General features: G+C 50.1%; 10 protein-coding genes across 10 annotated transcripts; 5 read left to right on the top strand and 5 right to left on the bottom strand.

Annotated features, from left to right (window-relative positions):
* Positions 1-233: 233 nt before the first annotated feature.
* PFICI_12125 (uncharacterized protein) lies at positions 234-743 on the bottom strand (the record flags this gene model as incomplete). Its single annotated transcript, XM_007840706.1, has 2 exons — positions 234-528; positions 616-743. The coding sequence occupies 2 exons, from the start codon at positions 741-743 to the stop codon at positions 234-236; spliced, it is 423 nt and encodes a 140-aa protein (XP_007838897.1).
* Positions 744-1,574: 831 nt separating this feature from the next.
* On the bottom strand, positions 1,575-2,770 carry PFICI_12124 (uncharacterized protein; the record flags this gene model as incomplete). Its single annotated transcript, XM_007840705.1, has 2 exons — positions 1,575-2,621; positions 2,708-2,770. The coding sequence occupies 2 exons, from the start codon at positions 2,768-2,770 to the stop codon at positions 1,575-1,577; spliced, it is 1,110 nt and encodes a 369-aa protein (XP_007838896.1).
* A 626-nt stretch (positions 2,771-3,396) lies between these two features.
* PFICI_12123 (uncharacterized protein) lies at positions 3,397-4,684 on the top strand (the record flags this gene model as incomplete). Its single annotated transcript, XM_007840704.1, has 2 exons — positions 3,397-3,474; positions 3,569-4,684. 2 exons carry the CDS (start codon positions 3,397-3,399, stop codon positions 4,682-4,684), a joined length of 1,194 nt encoding a protein of 397 aa, XP_007838895.1.
* A 441-nt stretch (positions 4,685-5,125) lies between these two features.
* Positions 5,126-5,966, bottom strand: PFICI_12122 (uncharacterized protein; the record flags this gene model as incomplete). Its single annotated transcript, XM_007840703.1, has 5 exons — positions 5,126-5,210; positions 5,270-5,453; positions 5,533-5,670; positions 5,743-5,854; positions 5,952-5,966. The coding sequence occupies 5 exons, from the start codon at positions 5,964-5,966 to the stop codon at positions 5,126-5,128; spliced, it is 534 nt and encodes a 177-aa protein (XP_007838894.1).
* Positions 5,967-8,097: 2,131 nt separating this feature from the next.
* Positions 8,098-9,252, top strand: PFICI_12121 (uncharacterized protein; the record flags this gene model as incomplete). Its single annotated transcript, XM_007840702.1, has 2 exons — positions 8,098-8,779; positions 8,840-9,252. 2 exons carry the CDS (start codon positions 8,098-8,100, stop codon positions 9,250-9,252), a joined length of 1,095 nt encoding a protein of 364 aa, XP_007838893.1.
* Positions 9,253-11,983: 2,731 nt separating this feature from the next.
* On the top strand, positions 11,984-12,857 carry PFICI_12120 (uncharacterized protein; the record flags this gene model as incomplete). The annotated part of the gene is made up of 2 exons (XM_007840701.1): positions 11,984-12,393; positions 12,455-12,857. 2 exons carry the CDS (start codon positions 11,984-11,986, stop codon positions 12,855-12,857), a joined length of 813 nt encoding a protein of 270 aa, XP_007838892.1.
* Positions 12,858-14,279: 1,422 nt separating this feature from the next.
* PFICI_12119 (uncharacterized protein) lies at positions 14,280-15,216 on the top strand (the record flags this gene model as incomplete). Its single annotated transcript, XM_007840700.1, has 3 exons — positions 14,280-14,728; positions 14,824-15,157; positions 15,190-15,216. 3 exons carry the CDS (start codon positions 14,280-14,282, stop codon positions 15,214-15,216), a joined length of 810 nt encoding a protein of 269 aa, XP_007838891.1.
* A 330-nt stretch (positions 15,217-15,546) lies between these two features.
* Positions 15,547-16,219, bottom strand: PFICI_12118 (uncharacterized protein; the record flags this gene model as incomplete). The annotated part of the gene is made up of 2 exons (XM_007840699.1): positions 15,547-15,810; positions 15,866-16,219. 2 exons carry the CDS (start codon positions 16,217-16,219, stop codon positions 15,547-15,549), a joined length of 618 nt encoding a protein of 205 aa, XP_007838890.1.
* A 503-nt stretch (positions 16,220-16,722) lies between these two features.
* PFICI_12117 (uncharacterized protein) lies at positions 16,723-19,371 on the bottom strand (the record flags this gene model as incomplete). Its single annotated transcript, XM_007840698.1, has 1 exon — positions 16,723-19,371. The coding sequence occupies one exon, from the start codon at positions 19,369-19,371 to the stop codon at positions 16,723-16,725; it is 2,649 nt and encodes an 882-aa protein (XP_007838889.1).
* Positions 19,372-19,857: 486 nt separating this feature from the next.
* On the top strand, positions 19,858-21,502 carry PFICI_12116 (uncharacterized protein; the record flags this gene model as incomplete). The annotated part of the gene is made up of 2 exons (XM_007840697.1): positions 19,858-21,330; positions 21,389-21,502. 2 exons carry the CDS (start codon positions 19,858-19,860, stop codon positions 21,500-21,502), a joined length of 1,587 nt encoding a protein of 528 aa, XP_007838888.1.
* Positions 21,503-25,040: the final 3,538 nt, after the last annotated feature.

Below are 25,040 nucleotides of genomic sequence, written 5' to 3'. Positions count from 1 at the left end.
TGGCTCACGTGTTCTCGTTCTTATTACGCCATTCGACGTCGTATTTCTTTTATGTGACTTTAAACTATGAAGATGTTGTAGATGCAAATATCAATGGCTTTTGGAAGCATGACTTTGTCAATGATTTTCAAACATAATTGTCCGTATACATGTTTGATAGCCAAGATCTACCTCGCAGGTCTACGCTCATCGGCGCATAGGGGCGTGTACCCGACGATATTATCCCCCCAAGTCTAGGCCGTGTCAACGGTAAAGTCCAGAGGTCCGACATAGCTCTGACTCGACGAGGCACCATTGTTGGTGACGACGAGCTCGTCACTGGTAATGTCATAGACGCCCGTGACATTGGTAGCCGGGTCATCGGTAGACACGGTCGTGACGCTCAGCTCGAGGCCCGCGTCGTCCGTCTTGGCGACGCTCCACGAGTAGGCTGCGTCCTCGCATCCCGTCAGCGCGACGGCCGGTAGGTAGTCGGGCCCTTGCAGCAGGATGGTACAGTTGGTGGCGGCGTCGACTTCGAATTGGTAGCTAAGTGCAAGAGATGTTTTGTTAGTCTCGGAGATTAAGGAGGCACTTGGCATGGATTCAAATGCACTGCTAGTATTATATACTTACCTGCACAATGTTGAATGCGGGATACAACTAGCATAGAAATCCGTTATGGCATATGATCCCGCATCACGCTGCGTCAGGGTGCTAGCCGAGGCGGCAGCGGCGAAGAGGGTTGCAAAGGTGAGTTGCATGATTTCAATATGTTGATGTGAATGTTGAATGTTGACGATATGCTGTCAAGTCTGAGGGAGAGAGAAGCGATATTCGAGGATATAGTAAGAGGTTGGATTGAAAAACTACTTTATACTACCCGCCATGTTTACTGAATACGATCGATCCACTTTGAATGCTACTGCATACTCTATTCGAGCCAAAAGAATTGGCTGTCCAGCTACTAAACATGATACCCAACAGTGGCTCGATGTGGTCACGCTGCTTGCCTGTTTCCGGGGCATCTCCGACGATCACCTCGTATCAACTCACCTCCGGCCCGAAGCGGAACTGGGGCCCGGGACAGATGACGCAATTACAGAAGGCGGCGGCGAAACAATTCCTTTGCGTGGCATTCGCTTTGACTGCCTTTTGCTCGGCTTTAAGATATGATAGGTCGGAGTATTATAAACTTTCCATTCCATTGCCTTTCCAGGCTGGCGGCTATGGAAAGTCGACTCTGTTCAAGACAACGCCCTGGAAGTCTGCAATAATTTTAAGCGATTAAGCAGCGCTTCGCTTTTGCGGGTAGCCTGAAACTTGAATCCATTCCGTTGCATAGATGCACTTTTGAAAATGTAGTCATGTGTAGAAACATTCCTCATTTCGAAGAACCAACACGAGCCCGCATTCCACTGTGAATCATAACAGTCATATTTGGCGCTTTCTAGTGATATGAACAGACCGCGTGCATTGAAACCTCGATTGACCCCTGATATGATATCATGCCTGCGTGACCAAACTCCCAAACTCCCCAGCAATGACAATGCGCCCTAGACTCATGGCGAGAATGCATATTGAGAAAAAAGATCTCAGGACTCATCCATGCGATCGTCATGAGGATTGGAACTTGGTGCACCAGCCTCGTCACCGAGCATCGAAACCACTCTTTCCAAACCTTCGACCTCGCCTCTGACCAGATTCCTGCCCTCGGCTTGCCAGTCTCCATCCCTGACCTCTCCGTCCTTGCCGAGCTCAAGACCTTGCACACTCTCGAGATGCCGTCTCGTCGCAGTTTCGACGTACTCGAGTCTCTCGCGTCGCCAGCTCTTGTGCTGGCCGCTATCCGTCTCATCCTCCTCTGCGCCCTCGGCAGGCTGCAGGTGCGGCGTCATGGTACGTAGCGATGTAGACAGGGCTCGCAGCGCCTGGAGTTGTGACAGTGTAAAGGCCGTGGTCGTGCTCAGCGGCGTGTCGCCACCAGCATCCTTAAGCTGCGTGACACCATCGCGGAGGAACGCCAGAGGCCCAGGGGCCGTCGTTACCCCGTTCTCACCGTCCGTGCCCGTGGCCGTGGCCTGCTCCTCGTCCTTGACCTTGTCGTCCCTTGCGCCTAGGAGACCCCGGAGGTCTGCCAGCAGCTGCGCGTTTCTCTGCTGCTCCTCGTGCAGCATTGCGTTTAGCTTCATACTCTCGCGCAGTCTGCGTCGCAATTGATTTATTGATTCCAACGTCGGTCTGTCGCCAGCCTCGGCATCTGTATTTCCCTCTGTCCCCTCCTCATTGGCCTCGCTGGTTATGCTCAACGACGAAAAGTCCAATCCATCGTAATGGCCAAGGCGCATCCAATTCCTAATGTCGACGGGCTTGACGCACAAAATATTTCTCAACACGTAGATTTCAAACTTGTCAAAGCTGCGGTCGATGCTGGCGCACAGGAGAGTCTCGAGCTGATGTGTGCCGGCATCGATTTCATTCTTGGCCAGTTCAGCAGGGTCAGGCGCGCCGGCTGCTTTGGAGCCTTTTGGCTTCTTGAAGCCTATCGCTGCGGGCGGAACATTGAGTAGGGCTTGCTCGACAGAGGTAAGGGCGCGATCGGCGAGAATGTTGACAGAGTTGATGATGTCGTCAATAAGACTCTGCGACAAGGAGACTGGTCAGCTCGTGCATGCAATAGCATTATTTTGTCCATATTTGTAGAGAACGAAATAGCATCGATACTTACGACAGGAGGATAGCCGAAGTGCTCAGTCAAGAGCTCGGTATCCGAATTGATGGAGGCTGACATGATTGCATCTTCATTTAAAGTGGTAATGGAATCGCGACTCTCCTAGGAAGAAGCGCGTCGCGGGCACCTGCAAGTCAATATTTAGGTTGGTGGTTTTTTTTGGAGGGGTTCCCGTCACTTGGATTGGACTTGTCAGGGGTGTTCCCTGGCCGCTGCAAGCATATCATATCGGTAATGCTGGCTAATGCCCAAAGTTCCCAATTGATAAGTAAGACATGAATGACCCTGTTCATGATCCATCTTGTGAATAAACTTCCTCAATCATTTTACAGCTATTATCATTCAGCCATGACGGTCATGTTTACACTCGACCTCTAGCTTTCAAAGTAGGTAGGTACACAATGGGCTGCTAGATGCGGTGTAACTTGGCATGTAGACATCAAGACCCCTTGTATGCACCAGTTGGGCCTCGACTTCTAGCGCTTCTTCGGCGTCGTACGTCATACCCACTTTTTGATTTTAGCACTGCCGGCTGAGCTAGTATGGACAACGGACGGCCCGCTTCTGCTTGACGCATCTGATAAACCTCCCTCGGCCCTATCTGCATGGCAAGAATGAATTTCTTTTTCTTGTAATACTGTCGCATTCGTTCATTGTTAGGCAAACCAAACGCTCAAGCAGTAATCATGTCTTCGAGATGGAAAGACCTTGCCAAAAATGGCTGGCATCCAGAGAAGGAAGGGACGACATTCAAGGGCCAGATGGTATGCCACCTACGAATTCCCAGAAGCAGTCGAGCCCAACGACTACTTTTGTAGGATCTTGGTTTTCAATTGGCTAACGCAAGCAATCTTTCAGAAAAGTCTCGTGGGTCGCGGTGATTCAAGCCAGGATCGCAGTTCCCACGTCGCCGTCCCGATATCGTCCCTGCGCGACCCGGCCTCCTTTGCTCCTCCGCCCAAACGCGATCCCTCGGCACCCATTCCTCCTCCAACCTCGTCGTCTTATGCGCCTGCACTGCCTTCGTCGACAAGACCAGGTCCACCAGCTCCCCCGGCTCGATTCGAGCAGCAGCAGTCTCCGGGCGCTGCACCACAGCAAGAAAGTCCCATGGAAGCAGCGCCTAGGCCCGCGCCCAAGAAATGGCAGCTCGATACCACGGGCTTGTCTACAGCACACCTTCCACCGCCGCCAGGACGACGAGATGGTGCAGATGGCCGTTCGCCCGTTTCGGCTGGGACGCCGGTGTCCGCTTCGGGGACCATCACAAAAGGCCCGCCGCCATCTCTCCCACCTCGCCTGCCTCCCAGATCCGGCACAAACTCTCCCGTGCGCACTGCATCGCCCAGTCTGCCATCAAGATCTGCGACGCATACGCCTACGCCTCAGCCTGTAGCGACAGCAGAAAGCGGATTCCTAAATCAAGGTGCAGCGAGCCGATTGGGAGCGGCCGGCATCTCCGTCCCCGGCTTTGGAATCGGTGGAAACAAGACCGGCCCCGCGCCGCCTCCACCTCGCTCGCCAGCTACTTCCATTTCTCCAGCTCCACCGCCATCACAGGGTACGACGTGGCAGCAAAAGCAGGCCGCACTAAAGACGGCGTCCCAATTTCACAAGGACCCCTCGAGCGTCTCCTTTTCGGATGCAAAATCTGCGGCCAGCACAGCAAATAATTTCCGTCAGCGCCACGGGGAGCAGGTCGCAGGCGGGCTCCGAACCGCCAACAGCCTCGGCCAGAGATTTGGTGTTACGCCGCCGGCGCAACAAGCTAGTGCTGGTCCCGACGCGACAGCAGGGGCCTATGGACAGCCGGCATCAGAGTCGGCAGGGTCCATGTCAGTAAGAGATCTGGCGTCCGCGATAGGCAAGAAGAAACCGGCTCCTCCACCGCCTAGGAAGAAGCCTGATTTGAGTGCGGGCGGTACTGCGGGCGCACCGCCGCCGGTCCCCATGAGCACAAGACCGACCTTTTAAGTGGTGGAGATTGTATGTCGTTTTCAGTCTTGGACAGTGTATAGATTTCAACAACGGTCATTGAGAGCTCAAGAGTATGGCATAGAATAGCATTGGGTCGGCGCAAGGTGTAATATAGATTATTTATCACATTGAAGAATTGACCACATGTAATAATTACAACGATACTCGGACGACCCGTGTTAGTGGTTTGTCGTACATCTGCGAAAGTGTGAGATCGACTTGAACGGCTAAAATCAAAGAATCACGAATTATTGAGGACAAGGTGCTTGGATGGAATATGAAGTTATTTTGTGGTGCCCCTAGTGTCATTACTGGAACAGTATCATGATGCAATTCATTGTTTTCGTGCCGTGATCATCGCAATGTTGGCGATATCATAGATCTATGCCAAGTATTTTCGCGCAACCCCCCATAAATGTCATTCATTCGTGTCCCATTTTAAACCTTCTCACCCTTGAGAGCGTGCTTCCAGAAGGTGAAGTAGGGGGTAACACCATCCTCACGGTAGTTGAGGAGAGCGACGCTGCATTTGTGGTTAGATTTGGTGCTCTTTTCCATCTTTTTCAATGGGGGGCAACTTACTGCTGGTCGTCGTTGTCGCTGGGACCGGCCTCACCAATGTAGAACTCGTAGTCGCCAATGTTCTTGAGGACCTTCAAGATGAAAGCCTGGCCCTTGCTCTTGAAAGCCTCGAGCTCGGCGGCCTTGGTCTCGGCATCTTTCGTGGTGTCGGCCTCAATGTGAGCCTTGACGGTCTTGATGAAAGCTGTTTGGCAGGGTTAGCCTCTGGTCCAAGCCGGGTTGCCTGCAGGCAATTATTGCGAGTGTTTGTGACAGGAACGTACTCTTGACGTGGGCCTTGTAGCCGTTCTTGTCCATGGGCATCTCCTGGAGCTGGAAGGAGTGGATGATGTTGTTGACCTTGGAGACACCGTCCTCGACACCCTCCTCAGCCTCCTCGGCGGAAGCGTTGGCACCAGTGTCTATAATAGAAAGCAGTCAGCATTGAATGGCAGCCTCACAAGATGTGCGGTTCTTATAGCGGGTCAACGTACCAAAGGTCTCACCACCGACCGAGATCATGGCGCAGTCGGCCTCATAGAGGATGCCATCGATCTCCTTCAGATCGTAGGAGTCGGAGATGAGCTCAGAGCCGGTAACGATGTCCTGTGATTGCGGGGTTCAGCCAGAGTCGCAAAACAAGATTGCGGGGTGACTGTCGGCCACAGAAAGAGGCAACGACATGGAAATGAGGGCAACTTACCTTGAAGATAATCATTTTGACGGTAGAGCGAAGCGACGCTTACAAGATACTAGGTAGAAGGGGTTGGTGGTGGAAGAATGGATGAGGAGGGAGGAATATTTTCGTGGAGAAGTTTCGTCGGTCCAGGTCCCAAGGGGAAAAAAAAAAGCCAAACCTCGCGAAGGGTATCAACAAGGTGAGGGGCAACAAAAATCGATACCTTCTGGCTCAATTTTGACAGGCCGCAGACACGGAAAAAGTGGGAAGGCAGTTGGGGAGAGAGCTAACCAATAGCGGATAAGACCAGGATCTAAGCCTATCGCGGTCTAGAAGAATTCGTTATCGGGTTGTCTGGCCGCGGCGCTGGGTCTTTGCATTCAATGTTTGGGCCTTTTGAAGTGGGATGCACATTTCATACATTAAGATTTTCGGCTTCATGCTGGTATTTTACATAAACAAATACTACTACAGTTCAATTTAATGCATTATTTGCGCCCGGACCTTGTTCTTGAGAGGACTCGTTGACAAGCGGAACAAAGTGCACATGCATGCTCTGGAGACTTGATGATGCCCAGCATAATGAATCGATTCTAATTCGAGCAACATTCAAGAAGATAACCTAAATGGACGTGAATAGGTATTCTGCTAGACTTCCTCTTTCCCTATTGTGTTGCATGGTCAAGACGGTGAACAAAGTCTTGCTACACTACAGGGCGGGAGCTCCGTGACTATCATCTGATGATGGAGCTTCTTATTCAAGCGCCGCGAGGCGCCGCCAGTCCCAAAGTCGGCGCCAGGTTGGGCCAATTTGCCACTCTACCATATTGAGGTTTTATTAGTGTATAAGTGCCAGAGAACAGGCTCGGGCACAAAACTAACTACTAATAGCCCGCTGCACTCCACGGTTCCTTTGTGATCTGCATATGAAGATGCCCCGGTTTACCTGGTTTGCCCAGTGTTGAGTGCCCGCTTGGTGTTGGAAGGGACCTGTGTATTCACCACGATATGCTTGGAAAACGCGCGCCGAGGACAGCGAAAAGGTCACGGAGGGTATACACGACGCGCAGTTGGCTGCAGCACATAGCAACATGTATCCAGAATGTTTCCATCATGCCAAACTCGTCGAGTTTATGATCTGTCACCAGATGCCAAAGTCGCCAAAGTGTCGTCCCATAATCGATCCAACGGCCCCCACAAAATCGCGAAAACAGGCGATGCCGGAAGACATGGCAAAGAAAAAAGTTCGCGAGGCAAGGCGGCCGCGGACAAGCGAAATTGAAATTAGGAAAAGGAGGGCATCGGAGCTATCGGCATTTCGTGAACAAGGGTGATTTCGCCGCCTGTTCCAAATGCCAACCCACTGGGCAGTCATCAGCCATTGGCAGTTTTTGGCGCGCATTTTATTAATTATTAGTACTGTTTAGCAGGTTTTCTTCGGGCTTTAGTAAGACTCCAGACGGGCAGCAGCGGGCATGAAGCAGAAGCAGAACTGATGAACATTGTACCATTCATTCATCCACTCAGGCACAAGGTACAGACAGGCATTGATACCTACTACATATTAATTAGCACGGAGACCTGCAGCAAGGACCTTGCCTAGTTTCGTCCCAGTCTCTCTCTCATCACTCTCTTGATTAGATTGAAAAGAACTCCGTCCATCCGTCATCGTCACCAGTTCAGTCCGAACCTTCCCTCTTCCAACCAAAAAAATCAGGTATATCTACCTATTTAGGTACCCAGTAGTTCACCTGCAACCATCGGATGCTTATGCGCATCCTGCTGCGGTCCTCTTTTTAATTCCTCGCTTTCCTTTCTGCCTTGCCCCTCGACTGGTCTGACCGACTTCCAAAAACTTAAATTATTCATTCCTTCAAAACCTCAGCTTACATACATCTGCTGCTTCCGCTGCCTTTTCAGCTCAAATCGAATACCGCCACCAATATAGAACATTCGACCAATACATAATCCCCTCGCCACCCGCGACCAATCATCGACATTCGGCCACCCGCTTCAACCGCATTCATAATCGCGTTCACCACCGGCGCCGCGGTTACAAGCAAGCAATAGCTGGAGTCGCCGAGCTTGTTGAGATATCAAAAACACCAGCGGCAACGGCTATTTTGACGCAAAAGGACTCTCAACGTTCCTCCCACCGCCAACTGCCTCAATGGCCTCGAACATCACGATGCCAGAGGCGCTTCCGCCTCTACCGTCCTATGAGCTGACTCCCGCTCCTCATCTAATTTCCGGACTCGACGACTTCTACCTCTCTCTAATCGCACCCATCTTCGCCTACTGGGCCGTCTCGGCCATCTTTCACGTCATTGACGTGTACGATCTGTTCCCGCAGTACCGCCTACATACGCCCGCCGAGATCGCCTCGAGAAACAGAGCTACCCGGTACGAGGTATTTCGCGATGTCATTCTTCAGCAGGTTATTCAAACAGTCGTGGGCGCTATACTTGGCTGGATGGACCCTCCGCAGATGATGGGCAAGGAGGACTACGACGTGGCTGTCTGGGCTACGAGAATCCGTCTGGCGCAAAGAGCCTTGCCGGCAGTGCTCGGATTGCTCGGCCTCAACGCTGCTGGCATCGCCAAGAACATGTCTGCTACTCACCCACTCCTGGCTGGAGTTTTGTCTGGCGGGCACTACCCCTTCCTTACCACCGGACTCGCCGGACCCGACGGAATAGACGTACCTGCCTTTGCCACATGGGAACTGGCGGTTGCCAAGACCATGTATTATCTTATTGTCCCAGGACTGCAGTTCTTCTTGGCCGTGACCTTTGTCGACACATGGCAGTACTTTTTGCATCGCGCCATGCACATGAACAAGTGGATGTACAGTACGTTGTGGAAATTGAGTGCTCCAGATTCTATTGAGACAAATGCTAACCAGATTCTAGCCAAGTGGCACTCGCGACACCACCGACTCTACGTCCCTTACGCATACGGTGCCCTCTATAACCACCCAGTCGAAGGTTTCATTCTTGACACTGCTGGCGCTGGTCTTGCCTACCTGCTCACTGGCATGACTGCGCGCCAAGGTATTGTGTTCTTTTGCGCCTCGACCATCAAGACAGTGGATGACCACTGTGGATACGCGCTGCCCTGGGATCCTCTGCAGCACATCTCGGGCAACAATGCCACTTACCACGACATTCACCACCAGAGCTGGGGCATCAAGACCAACTTTTCTCAGCCCTTTTTCACCTTCTGGGACAGCTTATTGGGCACCATGTGGAAGGGCGACACGTCCTTGAAGTATGAGCGATCGAGAAAGAACGCCGAGGTTGCTATGGCAGCTGAGACAAAATAATTCATGGTTCTTCTAAAAGAAAAACCAACAATTTCATCGCACCCTTTTTTGTGCGGATTCTTCGACTGTATGATTTTAGGGATTTTTTTGGGTTTGGCGACAGGATAAGCCTTGTCATTGAACTTTCACGAATGAGGAGCATTGGTTGGGCGTTCTTTTTGACTGGGGAGAAGGGCAAAGACCCGAGCTCGAAACTTGCCTGCCGAGTCGGAGGCTCTTGATGTTTGTGGAAGGCTGCACAGTAGCAGTTGAGATTGTGCCCAGAAGAGCGGAAGCAGAGACTGTACAACAACGACAACGACAATGCATGCCGCATGGAGGGCTGAAAGAAAAAGGCAAACCACGTCAAAACCACGTCACTCGCTACATTACCAGTTTGCAACATCGGAAAGGTTGTGATGCTGCTATTTATAGCTAATGATAATATCTTCGTCCATTGTGGCGAATACACGATTCAAATTCCAAGAGTTTTCTAGAGACAATTCTCGTTTAGTTACGTGATGTTTGTGAGGTCATAAAGGCAGATTCAAGAGCTCAAAATGCCGAGCATATGGTCAATGCCTGGGAGCATGAATCCACTCGCGAAAGCACAGCACATTCCACTGATCACGGATTGACTCAAGAGAAGAAACTTGGCTCTTCATTTCATTTGACATGTTTCCTTGAAAGAAGACTGACATGGTTGACGGGTTTGTTTCCTTGCTTATCATGCTGAATCCAATCTCTGATATTATCCTGGTGTCCTTGGCGCAATACCGCAAGAGCTGCTCATGGTCTCCAATGATGACGCACTCGTGACCCGCGATCGTGAATTACGACAAGACAATATCCGCGAGCCGAACACCCGAGATGATGAGGAGCGCGAACGGGCCACGAAACTGTTCTATGATTTATGAAAGACGAGGCTCCACAAGACTCCAGGACCGCAGAGAGCACGGTCTTGGAACCCGTTACAACGCGGAAAAATACGATTAATGCCCGAAAATCTCGAGCTGGAAAATAAAGTGCCATTCAGCTAACAGTGCTCATGAGCGAGAGAAGAGTCAGCGGATTGGTCCCGTTACGAGCCAAAAGCATGCAGGTTTCCCCCCAATTTACTATGGCCTCGTTATGTAGACGTGCAGACACAGCGCCAAGAGGCACATGATATGTCTAAACTTGAGAAGAATGGCATGCTAGGCTTTGCTTGAATGTATGTCGCTGTCAATGTTGCACCTCGAGGCTACTTTGGCTGTTGATTGACTGATGGACGTGGCAAATGCATGGGTCCTACCCACCCAGTCTTTGATATTCGACATGATCCAACAGTCGATAATGCGGGAAAATCACATTGCTCGCCCCTTGGTGGCAATAGCGGCCCGCGCCGCCCTAGACTAGAGTGGCCTAGTACCTAGCATCTAGTGTACCCAGAGAACCATTACCAAAACTTTTCTCTTCACCATGGATGAAAAACGATGGGCAAACCCATTAACAAGTGTCAATGACAAGGTCACTTGTGATACTGCTGTTTTAACCTGCCAAGAATTTCACTATTCGGCCAGATTCTCTAGTATCGTCCTGGCACTTGCATGAACTTGGAAAAACAAGTCACTGCCAAGAGCCACTTACCAGTATTTTGCAGAGCACATACAGGCGCAGCAGGATATCCTTTGCGGAGTTTCTTCTTCAGCGAGCGCTACTACCCAAAGCTGCTGATCGGACGCCCCTTAGGGCTGAATGCTAAGCCTCACCCGAGAGTCGTGGGTGGTATCATGGGACCGGGGGGGCTTATGATTTGCATGCCAACATGGATTGTGCATAGTATCTTTTGACGCCATGTGGCCTGGCAGCCTATAATTTTCGAGTCTACCATATTTGCCAAGAGCATTTTCTGCATGTGTCGGAGAAGCGGCGGCTACTTGGGCTTTTCCGCAAAAACTTGTTGTAAAGGACCATTTCTTTCATGTCACCGGCTTCGTCTGTGCATATGTACTCATGATGGGTACCTCTATAGAGATCATTAGCGCCTGCCATTTTGGTGGACCCGACTATAGGATAGTATGATAAATAGCAAGAAAGCAAAATCATGATTAATTTAATCAAGCCCTGTCTCACTCCAGCAGAAGTATCAGTTAGAAACATAAAGGCCTCTTGAAAGAATTGCTTGCAAACCTCATGCTGTCCGGGTATCTTGCATGACAAGACTTATAATCAATAAACACCCGTCGAGTTCATCAGTTCTCAACAATGACAAGACTGGGGGCCGTACGAGGAGATTTCTCCCTTCCAACTCCCCATACGATAGACGGTATACGGTTGTGGGTTCTAGTCTAACATACATGCAGGTGAGGTAGTACAATTGCCGAGGCCCATTCTGAGCAATATAGAAACAGGGCATGAGTTCACAGATTCACTTGGCTACTGGGGGCTTTGGGCTACTATTCGATAACTGCCAGAAATCCTTGCTCGCCTTGCCAACCCCTGGCAAAGTATTGCGCGTAAGGCTGGAGACTGTTCTTGACGAATGCTACATATCCGCATTAGCGGCTTTGCCGCCAGCCAACTTGATTCTGTCATTGTCTTGTCGTGTTTTTTTTAAGAGTCCTCTGGGGAATACAACATACTATAAAAGTTTTCTTGACGCTCCAACGGATCCTCCTCTCACCTTTTGTATAATTGTTCGCAGATTCTTTCACGAGCCTCTAGCACTTTTGTTCTGGCTTGACCAGGAACGAGAACAAACATCCCAATGATGCAGTCTCCTGCTATGGAAAGTGAAGCACCAGAGCTCTACCGGGACGATGGGCAGTTCAAGGAGGTCATGCCGTCCTCCAACCTGGGACCATATCAACAGCAGGTTGATCCAGCAAACCGCGGCGGCGGAAATCACCAGTCCCATCTCGAGGCGGTCAGGATCGGGCAGGTAGACCCTGAGGTGCTGGGCTACGGCACATATTCGAGCACTGGCACCGGTGATCCGCAACTAGCACCTACTGACCATGACGAGCCCAAACCGGCGCCGTCAGATCAGAAAAAGAAGCGAGATGACAAGAAACGGATATGGGGGCTCACGCTACCGACTTTAATCTTTATCATTGTGGTCGCTGTGATAGTCATAGGTGCATCTATAGGAGGAGCCTTGGGTGGTCTCAAAGCTACAAAGTGAGTTTCATATTAGTAGGGTATGGAATTTTGAGTGCTAGGTTAATATCTACCATGTCAGGGATCGTAATGGAGCTCTAAACTCGGTCGACAGTGCAGAATCGAGGTCGCTGAGCACCCAGCCCAAGGCGACGGCAACAACAGCAGCGACAGCAACTGTAACTACAACGCAGTCGGCAGACATATCCAACTACATCGCGCCAACGGACAAGGACCTATATATACATATTGATTGTGCTGCATTAGAAGATGACCATCAGTCTACGCAAATGGCCAATGGGCAGACGTACAGCTACTCCGTCGAGTGTGGCAAGGACATAGTCCGCTTTACTGGCGATGTGGGTATTGACATATTTGCCGCCACGACATACACCTTTGAAGACTGCTTGATGGTCTGCTCTTCGTACAATCAAAACTCTAATAGCACCGGTTGCAAGGCGATAGCTTTCAATAGATGTGAGTGACACCCACCCCTCCTCCCAAAATAGAAGATAAAGAAACTTTGGAAATGAGATACTGACTAGAGTCAGATGCTGTGAGCTCAAAGAAAAACAATAATGGTAATTGCTGGGTAAAGAACACTACGGAGGGCAATCGGATGGACCGTGAAGATTATCACGTACTAGCTACGTTCCTGGTGTAGCTACTGAAAGTAATGAAAGAGTAATACCAGCTCTCCCAAGTCAATTGTATTAGTGGACGCGATGTTTCAAGGCATGATTAAAGTACTCTCATACCATATATAACAATTTGCAAATTTGATCCTCCAGCACAGTTTCATCTTATATAAACAATCACCTTGTTGCAGTCCAATAATGATATCGTAGTTGATTACCGAATGAGACCAAGCTCGCTCTGGGCCGTCAGTCCACCCTTGGCTGATAATTCGCATACAAACATGGATTGTGTAAGCCACTTTCGACACTAGCCACGGTCTCCTGCAAGGATACACAAGCAGTATAGCACGGTTGTGGTAACCTTAAAATAGCACTTTATTTCAGAAAGAAAAAATCAAGCCATAACAGAATTCAACAGGTTGTGTGGAACATCTTTGACTTAGTGGGCTCACCAATTAATAATTACACACAAGCATAGGTGCGTCTTTCCTTGACATTAGAAATGTTACTCAAAATGTGGAAGATAAAGTTCCAACCAAGTGCGAGATCCACGCGGCAACGCGTTCGTAAACGCCAAAAATTGCTAGAGAAATCCCTGTACATGTTCCCATGCATTACGTTTTTCTTTTCTCTTTCTTCAAACTTCGTGCATGACAAGACTGCGCAATCCAGTCCTACCATCTTAGTAGAGTCAAGCAGTATTCAGATCTCGAAAATCTTGGGGGCCATGGAAAGCTGAATTCTTTCTTTGCAAGGCTCCCACGCGATGAATGTAGAACAAGGGGTGTGGGCCCAGACCGACGGACAAGAACACAGCAAATCCTACAAGTTCTAAACTAGTCCCTGAAGCGATTGGATTGGTGTATAATAGTAGTCAATATGGGGAAAAAGGTTAAGTTAAGTATCTCGCTTGGGGGCCGTTGAGCTACCATTCGCCCATTTCCTCGTTACCCCTGCGCAGCCGCTTGGCTGGCAGGGTTCTTAACGAGAGCTGCATATTCGGGTCAGCAGCTGGCCGGGGGGCTTGGAGGCTCAGGAAAGTAGGAAAAAGAGGATCGTGTTCTTGTCTTAAGGTCCCTTTCCGGGGTGTACGGAGTTTGAAGTCGTTTACCACTCCCGCGGATTCTCTCTCTGTCACTTCTTTCGTAAAACCTTCGTAAGTTCCTCTCGTATGTTCCCAACCCTTTCACCTTGGCTACAGTAAGAGTAAGAGAGACAACGAAGAAAAAAAACGAAAAAGGAAACAAAAGAAATCCCACAGTCTTAGTAATGGTTTCACCGGCCAGGGAAAGTGAAGCGCCAGAGCTCAACCGCGGCGAGTTCAAGGAGCGCATACCGGCTTATCTGGTCTCGTCATACCAAGTCCACCAGCCCGATCTCGAGACTGTCTACTCTAGCAATGGCACGACGACACAGGTGGACCCCGAGGTGAACCATCTGGGCTACAGCTCATATTCGCCCAGCAATGGCGCGTATCCGACAAACCACAACACATATCAACAACCGGGTCATTATGATGATTCCAATCAAGTAACAACACATGGCGCAGCATATGGTACTGGCGGCGAGTACAAGCCATTACCACCAGATCAGCAAGAAAAGCAAGATAAAAGACGGATATGCGGTCTCGCACTACCGACTTTTATTTTCTTCATCGTCCTCGGTCTGGTAGTGATTGGCGCTTCAGTAGGAGGAGCCTTGGGCGTAAAAGCTTCACAGTGAGTTTAACCGCAGAGAAAAGAAACAAGCAATTTTGAAAATTGCAAAGTGGGTGAATTATTGACACTGAAACTTTTTTTCCTTCCCTCGCCAGAAATGCCAAGGACGCACAAGATGCAACCGCGTCTGACAGCTCAGCCACGGGCGCAGCATCAAGCACTCTAAGCAACCAGCCCAAGGCGACAGCGACAACAACATCGTCCTCGAGCAGCCAAACGACAGACAGCAGCGCCCTCTCGGTTCCGACGACGGATGTGGTCGTGGCTTTTGACTGCGATGCGCGGTCCGGACAGAACCAGACCATGGAGATCAGTGGCGGGCACCTATATGTCTACGCGGTCGAGTGCGGTGTTGACACGATCAGCAATGGTAACACTGGTATTGATTTGTTTGCCGCCACGACATACACCTTTGAGGACTGCTTGAGGGTATGTTCGACATATAATTACAACTCGGGCAGCAATACCTGCAAAGGGGTGTCTTTTAATACGAGTGAGTTTTCCTGCCCGTCTTTCGCCGAGACAGATGCCTCGATATTGGAAACAGCTTCAAGTACTGACATGACGTAAGATCTTTCGGCCGCGACCGCCAAGGACAATGGAAATTGCTGGGCAAAGAATTCAACAGATGGCAATAGATTGACCAATCTTGGAAACGATCGGATAAGCGCCGTATTGAAAGCGTCATCATAGATATTATAATATTAATACGTTAATCTCAATCCCCACATCCAGCATCTCATCACTCCTCGATACAATATTCATCTACTTGTACAATAACCTGACAATCAAGTCTGGTCTGATTGACTAGAAAACATTCATGATCGACTCCGACTAAGCTCACTCTGAGCCGTTGCCGTCGGTCCGCCCTTGACTCTCTGACCGCCCGTAATCTTCTTTTCGCCTTCAGTGATGTCGTGCAAGCTCTGAGAGTTGATGGGCTCATTGGCATGTTTTTGCGCCTGCGCTGTTGGGCCACCCTTGACCGGTTCCGCGCTGCCAGTGAGCTTCTTCTCCGCCTCGGTGATGGAGGATATGGTGGCCGAATCCAGCATTCCCGAGTGATGCTTTGTTCCCGTGCCCTGGTATGTATGTCAATCAACAGTGTCATCAATATCCTCGCATATGTTTACGTACAGCATCAAATATCCTCTGCACGAGAGCTGCGGGGCCGCCAGATATGGGACCGTTGAGGCCGGTGAGTATTTGCTCGCCCTTCATGATATCTGCGACAATGGCTGAAGTCAATGGCTGTCCAGCATACTTTTGGGCTTGGGCTGTTGGACCATCCGCCACTGGGCCGGCCTCGCCAGTAATGAGCTTCTCCCTTTCCGTAATGGCCGAGATGGTATTTGGGTTCAAGTTGGCAGCGGCTGGCCGTGCTACCGAGGTATGGATATATGCAGGGGCTCGACGTAAGCCAAATGCAGCCCTGCACTCTAGTATTGGCTGTGCAGGGCGCAGAGACTTTGATATCAGTGCCCGCGACATGATTGCTGTGGAGGTTGATAACGGACAGTATGGTAGTGAAAGGAGTTGATATAGAGATTATGTCTTTCAAATACTAGAATTTTGTGTATTCAGAATGTAAAATATATCTAGGAACGAAAAGCTTGCAAACACCTTTGAGTTGTCAATCAATGATGTCGAGGAAGGACTTGTATGCATCATAGCAACGCCATCGCCCATCATTCGACGTCGTCATAATTGGCAGCGGTACCTTGCATTAGCGTGAAGTGCTTGTTTAGCTGCAACCCACGTATATAAACTTTCCATGATACCTAATCTGTCTATTGACCATTGGTTTTTTTTTTTTAAATGTGCTAGTTTATCCAAAGGGACAGTGATTGTACCCGGTAGTTTGAGGGTTAAAAGAACGTAATGACACGCACGAATGATTGTCTGCTTCAGTTTTCCACACTGCATATATACTATTGCAAAAGTTGGAGATTTTCCTATTTATAAATGTTCTCACACTATCTGGATATCATCTATTATTGTGGATCCCGCATGACGGCCTTTCCACCACGAACATCTGGTATCCAGTCGATGAAGCCATTCCTCTCGGCAGTATGCCAGTATCGATGACCCAGCCAACTGCCCTCACCACGGTGTTCAGCATATCTGTTGACCGTATCCTCGACCATGTCTCGGGCATCATTGCGCCTGTCTGCCAAGAGGAGAGCATGCAGAAGCTCGTACTGAGCATCAAGGTTGACGAGGAAACCAGCCGAGCTGAGTCTGCGGTAAATATTAAACGCCGTTTCATGGTCTCCAGCAGCAGCATAACCTTTAATGACCCGGTCGTAGAAAATACGGTCCATGTCGTCATAGTCGAGCAGGCGCCGGCGTTGAATCAATTCATTGACAGTCTCGAGATCGGGAGGGTTGCGTGAAAAGTAATGCTCAACGAGCGATGTGTAGATATGCGGCGACAGCTCTAGACCTTGTTGCCACATGTGGTCCAAGACGGCCTTGACCGACGCTTGAGCACGATCGCCAGAGCGCAGGAGCAAATGAATCATCTTGCCATAGTTTTGATGATTTGCCTCGAGGCCGGCCTCTTTCATGTCGTCAAAGATGGTGGCCACAATCTCGACTTGTCTTTGTGGGTCCCAGGCCTCGAGCTTGTTGAGTGTCCCCTCAAGGATCACGGTAAATGTTGCCGGATCGGCATTGATGCCCAGGGCCTCCATGTGCTTGAAAATTGCCTCGACTTCTTTATCACGCCCTTCGATAATGAGCGGCCGCAGCAGCAGATTGAATGTGTAAATGTTTGGGTTGATGCCTTGTTCCTTTGCCCAGGCTAGCAGACGTTGCACGGCGGAATGGTGGTTGAGACGAATCAGTCCCGAAAGGGCTGCATTGATGGGCTCTATGGTGAGAGGAGCGGCATGCACGTTCTTCTTTTGCTGAGCCTCACGCCAGAGTAATGCCATTTCCTCGAGTGCCATGACGGCAGCAGCCGGATCATTACACTCCATCAACCCGGCTATCCTGGTAACCCATATTGGCATATCCAATTTGGCCCCGGAACTGATCAAGCGTTGCCAGACTGTTGTCAGCCCCTTGAGGTTCTGTGCCTTTTTGCAGCCATCGAGCATGACATTCCACGTCTTGAGCGTTGGCTTGAGCCCGCATTTGGGCAGAGTGTTCCACACCTCGATAGCCTTGTCGGGCTTGTTGAGAGCCATATAAGTATTGATGAATGAATTAAAGATGTGAGGGCTCTGGTTGGGCGTGGATGTTTTGTCCGCGGTGCTTTGCACGAGAGCGCCAGAAAACTCTTGCCAAAGACGATCAACCTCGCTCCAATTTCGAGTCACGTATGCTTGGCTCAGTTTCTTTTCGAAATACCTTGCATCGTGCGAGCCCTTGGCCGCCCTCGAGGTCGTTGAAGATCCTTGACGTTCACCGAATGGATTGGACGACCGATTGACCTCGTCAATGTATTCCTCCAACTTGGGCCATTGCCCCATGACATAACCTTCAATTGAAGGATAGGTGATCTTGATGGCCTTTCGAAGAGCCTTTTCATTTACACCGGTTGCTTTGATCAAATGAGCCACCTTTGTCATGAATCGCAAAGCACCGCGCCTCGAGCTCGTGTTGCTCCTTGCTCCATCGATCAGAAGCGTGAGTGTCGCAATAGCGAGGACGGAGAGCTTGTCGCCCAGCTGATTGGGGGAGTGCTGGGGGAATAAGCTGCTAAGAGCCAGAGAAAAGTTGTTTGATCTGGCATGTTTAGTGATGGCGAATTTGTCCAGTCTCGGGAACCAGAAGCCATCGAGGATCTCACTGGCATCAGCTCTGATTTTCCCGGGTCTGGGTCTGGGGAGCGAGAGAACTTTCCAGGTCTCAACAAGGTCTGAAATGATTTTGTTCTTGGTACCTAGGTGGTCCTCAAAAGCTTCAATGGAAGGATAGTCATCTGCAGACGTCTTCATCTTGCATAGGTACTTGACCAGTTCCCCAGCCAGCGGAAGCCAGTCGGATGCCCTGAATTCTCCTAGGTGGGCGCAAATACCGAGAATCTCGGCAGTGGGAGGCAAATCGGGATTCAGACTGTCTTCCTTCTTCATGTGTATTACCTCATGCAGCAGGTTCGACGCCACAGTATAAAAGACTTTGGGTACAATGATACCCTCCTGTTGAGTGGCGGGATACAGGGTCGTCTGCAGAAACTTGAAAGCATCTGATATTGGAGCTTTGGCATCCAGCATATCTTGCAACTTGCCAACATCCTGAACCAGCTTGATATTAATGTAATTGGCATGTTCCGTTTCAGGCGAATTGTTCTCCGTGCCCGGCCGGTCGACAATCTGTCTGAAGAGATCTGCGACATCGACATTCGCCGTCTTCTTACTGTTGGAGCCTCGGGGCCTGGGGGTCGTCCGTGGCTTTGTTCGCCGTCCTACCTCTGCAGGTCGTTCGGGGCGTGCGTATCCAGAATCACCACTGTTCAATCCTGTTGTGTTCTGGACCGTCTGGACTGTAGATGCTGCCTTGACTGAACCGTCACCTGCGGCGCTCGAAGCGCCAGGCCAAGACGACAGTTGCGCGCGCCATTGCCGTGGTTGCACGGCCGCCTTTGTCGCAAGTCGGTGGCGACAGATGAGACAAACTGATTGAGCTGCCCTCATAACATCTAGGGTGCTCGAATCGGCGATCGATGATGGGCGAGAAGTCGAGATTCGAGATACTCTACAACACCAAAAGAGAAGGAAAAAGTTCAATGCACTCACGATTATTGGTTGTAGCTCTGATGTCGGAGTTTAGCGCAAATAGCAAGCCCGCAGCCAGGGGTGGAGCTCCCATTAACCCCTGCTAGACAGCCAACACTCCCGCTGTATCTTATCACAACGAACCACTGAGAGCTCGCAGTTGGGACATGACCTGATCGACGTCACCTAGCGCCCCAGCTCACGATACCTTGAGAACCTAGAAACTTCCGGGCTGCTGGATGAACGTGGGCGACAATTGGCAGGCCCATAAAGTTCTCTTTTATTTGTATCCGGAAGCTCTTCTCTGATTAGTATTGTGAGGCAATTCTAGACACCAATACTGCTCTCAATTCTTACTTGATAGCTCCAAGTTGATCTTTCTATAAACACTGGCCGTTGTTGACCATGACAACCCTCACCCCCCGCGCTCCGTATACGGAGGAAGAGCTCAAGCAACTGTATCCGTCTGACCTCAAACTTCAGTTTGTCCAGATTCTTCTACGACATGGCGAGCGCTCGCCCGTCTCTGCTCGCTTTTCCAATGCCGGCCTTCCCGCCTTTTGGCCTTACTGCAACGCAGTGCGGCATATGCGCAATGCCGTCTTGGATGGCTCGTTCACGTCACCGCAATTCACCACATTGGAGTGGAAGCGCCGCCTCGAGGCATTCGGGCCCAACGACGAGCCCGTGATAGCCTCGGGTCCTGGTGGCGAGCTCGACGCCATTTGCGACATGGGCATGCTCACCGACAAGGGAAGGGAAACGACATTCAACCTGGGTTCTCGCCTACGCCGCCTCTACGTGGACCAATTGGGCTTCCTGCCCTCGACCATCAACGATGCCGACAGCCTATACCTCCGCGCCACACCGATCCCCAGAGCTCTAGAGTCTTTGCAGGAGACTTTTCTCGGCTTGTATCCTGCCGGCACCCGCGCGCCAAACTTTCCTGCCCCAACCATTCTCACGCGGTCCATTGCCGATGAGACCCTTTTCCCAAACGACAGCAATTGCCGCCGATTCGCTGCCCTATCGCGTGCTTTTGCACAACGGGCGGCTGATAGATGGAATACGACCGACGAGATGGAATATCTGAACAAGTTGTACGGAAAGTGGATGCCCGAGGCCAGCCCACGAGTTGCTGTAGATGGAAAGCCCAGGCTCAGCGGAATCATGGATACGGTCAACAGCACATTGGCACATGGCCCAGAGACCAGGCTGCCCAAGGAGTTTTATGACAAAAAGGGACTGGCAATTGTCGAAAAGATTGGCGTAGAGGAGTGGTTTGCCGGCTACAAGGAAAGCCAAGAATACCGCATGCTGGGCATTGGAGGGCTCATGGGCGACGTCGTTTCAAGAATGGTAGGATCGGCTGAGCGAAGCACTGCTGACGGCGAGTACGAGGTTGCACAGAATCTGAATGTTGGCGGAGTCAAGGCTGGAAAGGGTGCAACGCCTATACGCTTTGGCATGAGCGGCTGCCATGATACAACGTTGGCTGCGGTCCTGGCAAGCATGGGCACCTTTGACACTGACAAGTGGCCTCCATACACGAGCCACATTGCAATTGAAATGTTCCGGAAAGCTGATCTCCCTACGCCTGCTACCACGAAACCAACGATCCCACCCGCGGAATCCTCGGCGCAAAAGTCTGGCTGGCTCAGCAGTTTCGGTTCCGTCTTTGGATTTGGATCCTCCACGAAGCCGGGGCTGCCACCACCAGGAATCGGCCGCAAGAAGACGGAAGAGTTGGCTGCAGATGAGCGAGCCCAGTTGGACGGCTACTATGTCAGACTTCGCTACAATGATCAAGTCATGAAGGTCCCCGGTTGCAAACCAGCAGGCAAACATCTTGATGGCGACGACAGCTTTTGCACATTGGTATGTTGATAATCATTTCCTTCATCTTGGCGACACATATCACTAACACAGACTGCAGGAGGCATTCAAGGCTATTGTCGACAAGTTTGTGCCGCAGGATTGGAGGGGACAGTGCAGAGCCAGTGCTGACAAGCCTACATTCCCAAGCAAGCCCGAGCCTGCTGGATATTGATCGTCCAGATAGTATATACGCAAAGATGGATTGCTGTGACCACCATGGTCTATTTATAGATGACAGCTCAGCAGCAGAGCCGATAAAACTGTATATATCCATATCTTGGTATAAAGAACTTTTGGGCGTTTATTAGCGCCTTTGCTGTTCAAAACAACATGCTTTTGCTATTACCACCAGTTTGATGCGCCGTACGTCAAGTGAGCAATAGTTCCTAGTATATCTGAAGTTTATGACGACTTCGTGGTTCCTCGGACTTTATCAGCGTCGTCTAATTGCATCAAGCACAACTCGGGCGCAAAGATGGCGGTCACATGGTCATTGAAGCACATATTTCTTGGGGAAAAAAAAAAGACCCGAGGTGTCACACGCATTGTTACACTCTCACAGCATTTCCCTGGATGACACCCGCCTCCAGCCGCAGATGACAGCAATACACAGACCCGAGCAACTGGATATTGCACCATTGCACAGAAAAATACAGAGAAATGGAAATTGTGAAAACCCCTCCCAAGACAAAACTATCTTGTAAATAGTTTTTGTAGTGGTAGCTCAATAGCGCGCCAGTTTGCAGAGAAATAGCCGGAGCGTTGAGCCGGCGATTTTAGAAAGGCACTTGTACGATGGTATGAAAAGTCCGCTTGTCCAATCGGCTTGTTTTCTCTGTCCTCCCATCTAATGCTCATCTAGGATGGCATTCCAGTGTCTTGGGTACCTGTCAAAATGGTTGTTCTCGAGAAACGTTTGACTTGCAGATCCAATCTGAGAGCACGTGACAGTTACATTTACAATTTAGGGCGGACAATTACAAAACAGTCCCGATATGGAAAGTAATATTCACCCAAGGCTAGCCGACAGTGTTGAAGATAAAAAAAGAATTCATGACAAAACGAAGCTGTCGGCAGGATGGGCCGGGTATAAGTGCGTAGTATACAGTATCCCATACCGTGCCTACTTTGTACAACGGATGGTGTGCTCAATTGCATTACGCATCTCGGGTACCTTGCCGTAGTAAAGTTAATTTGTGCACACAAGTAGGTACCTCCCTTTGGGAAAGCTCGCGCCCGCCAGGGTCTTGTGGAGATGACAAGGGCAGCCTTTTGGGTAAAGGGGGTTCGGCAGGGGCATCAAGGGATCTTCTCACCAACCTGGACTTTTGAGGTGAGAATGTCAGTTAACCTTTTGCAATGCCAAAGATGAATGCTATTACGTCTGTAATGTGAAACTATTCAACTGACCACTGCATGATCATGGTACATGATTGTGACGAGTATTCAAGCAAAGAATAATGGACAATGGCTGTGTGATCCTGTCCAACTTGCTCACCTTGCCAGTGGATAATGAGCGCCGGAGGAGAACACTATGCACGTGGGGCTAGATTAATGCGTGTTAAAGCCAGTTGGTCTCTTTGAGCCTCAAAAGTCTGAGCTTTTTTCGTGCGTCTGAGCTTTTTATTTTTACGAACGACGATCTGATGTCCACTGGCCAACTCCAGAAGCATCAAAGTTGCCATCAGTCCATCTTTGACGCAGGGCGTCTTGCATTCGGGGGTGTGAGTTTGTCGCCCAGAATAGACCCTGACCCCACTCGCCCGACACACACACCAGACCATTCAATCTATGGCTTGATGGGTTACATTGAATCGGATTGGCAACTTGCGAATCGATAGCTTGCACGGAGAGCCTCAAAAGAGGAAGAGAGTTGGTGAAGAAAAGGAAGAGAATGGCTGCTTGATACAGTGCGATCCAAATCTGGCAATGGACTGTATAAGAGCGGCACCGGCCCAGGTTGACAGCCAACTTAGCACAAAGCTAGAGATCCGAAGCCAGGTGCCAGGTACGCTAGGAGAGGAGAACCCCGCGAAAGGGGTTCAATCATGGACGAATGGATAATGCTGCGCCTGGCTGTGCAGGTTTGAGAATAATGATCTTGTATATCGTATCATGGACAAGACCCTTTTTCGGCAAAGGCAACGTCTGCAATTGTTCCTTTTGATCTAGGTCACCATGTTTGGCATGACTCGCTTATGTTGTTCTTCCAAAAAAGAGGTTCTGGACCAGGTGTCTTGTCTGGTGGATGGGCAAGCTTCCAGAAATACGCAAGCGTCCCCGGGGGCGTCGTACACACGATAGTGGATGGCAGTGGCTGCCAAATGTTTCATCCGGGCATAGCGCTCTCCAGGAACGATGGCAGCGGCTGGCCCGTGTTCGTTCCACGCGACCAGGGAGCCGTGTTGCAGAGGCTAGATTCTCGAGGACCTGGCATCAATGGATACTTTATGGATATGGATGACATGTAATTGACGAGACTTGGTCAAACGGTCAACTGAAGTTGACGGGCTTGGCTCGTCTTGACTTTTTTTGTTGAGAGATGGAGGAGGCCTCACACGTGAACAGGCTCAGTACATTTCTTGTTGCAATGGTCGATCGATCAATTATTCTGCTACAATGGCGGTGGGAACAGTTCACAAATAATGGCCAGCTTAAAGTATATAGGTATCCACGAGCCTGAATACGTTGGTACTAGTAGAGAGTGTAATGTTAAGCGAAATATATTGTGTTTCTTAGGCGACGTAAGTGTGTAGTTTGCCTTTTGACTAAAAATGCTTGGGCACTTCTTTTATTGAATCTGGTGAGACGCGAGCTGCTTAGCAATAATACCCATCCATCACACAGAAAATGGCAGGTATAGCAGGTACGTTGCATCGCTGAGAGAGCGGGCTGCCAGCTCGGGTACTGCATACCACTACATATTACCACTGTACATACAGTGAACCCCCTATTTGGCCATGGCACTAAATAGAGCGACCAAATGAATGGACATGCACGCGCCAACGGTGATTGGTCCGCTGCTTGTGAACTTGAAGATCTGGGCTCTTTTCCTCGGAGCTCAATATTGTATCCATGCATATAACAGTTCCTGGACAACATGTGCTCGCAAGCTACAGCTGTGTACAAAGTAGTCCCATTACCATCGTGTAAAGAGTCAAGAGACGGCATCACAATAGCTCACTTGAAAGAGAACTTGTTAATTGCCTCAGATCTGTGCCTGAGCAAGTATTGTACCTGCTTCATAGGCCAGTACCTAGGTTAGGTTGTACATGTGCATCCACGACCGTTGACAGTGCAAGTCAAGACTTTATTCAATTTGCCGTTGAGTTGGAGCTGCTGCATGTCAAAAGAATGGAGAGACCTCGGGACCCTTAAGCTCCAGCCAGCACCCGAATGCTTGAGCTTGAGCTCTGCTGTAGCCTTTTGTCTCCATATCTAGCATTCATTCACTTACAGCGAGGCAAAATAGCATGCAAGGAGTTACACATTATGGCAATGGCACCCTGGCCGTCAGCAGGCTGCGCTTCTTTTCTCCATGATCAACTCCCTTCCTCAATAGGTTCAATACTTGAGTAGCCCACCGCCGATCCGTTCTACCTAGAGACGGCAATCCTAGAACCGCGTGGTGATAGAATGCAATTGACTGCAGGAGAGAGTAGTATTCCATGTAGATAGATACATGTGTGGCTGCAGGTACAGCGAGAGTG

The sequence above is a fragment of the Pestalotiopsis fici genome (assembly GCF_000516985.1).
Source record: "Pestalotiopsis fici W106-1 unplaced genomic scaffold PFICI_Scf_9, whole genome shotgun sequence".
Taxonomy (NCBI): Eukaryota; Fungi; Ascomycota; class Sordariomycetes; order Amphisphaeriales; family Sporocadaceae; genus Pestalotiopsis; species Pestalotiopsis fici.
Note: the sequence above shows the minus strand (reverse complement) of the source record. Positions and strands in the feature narration are given on the sequence as shown.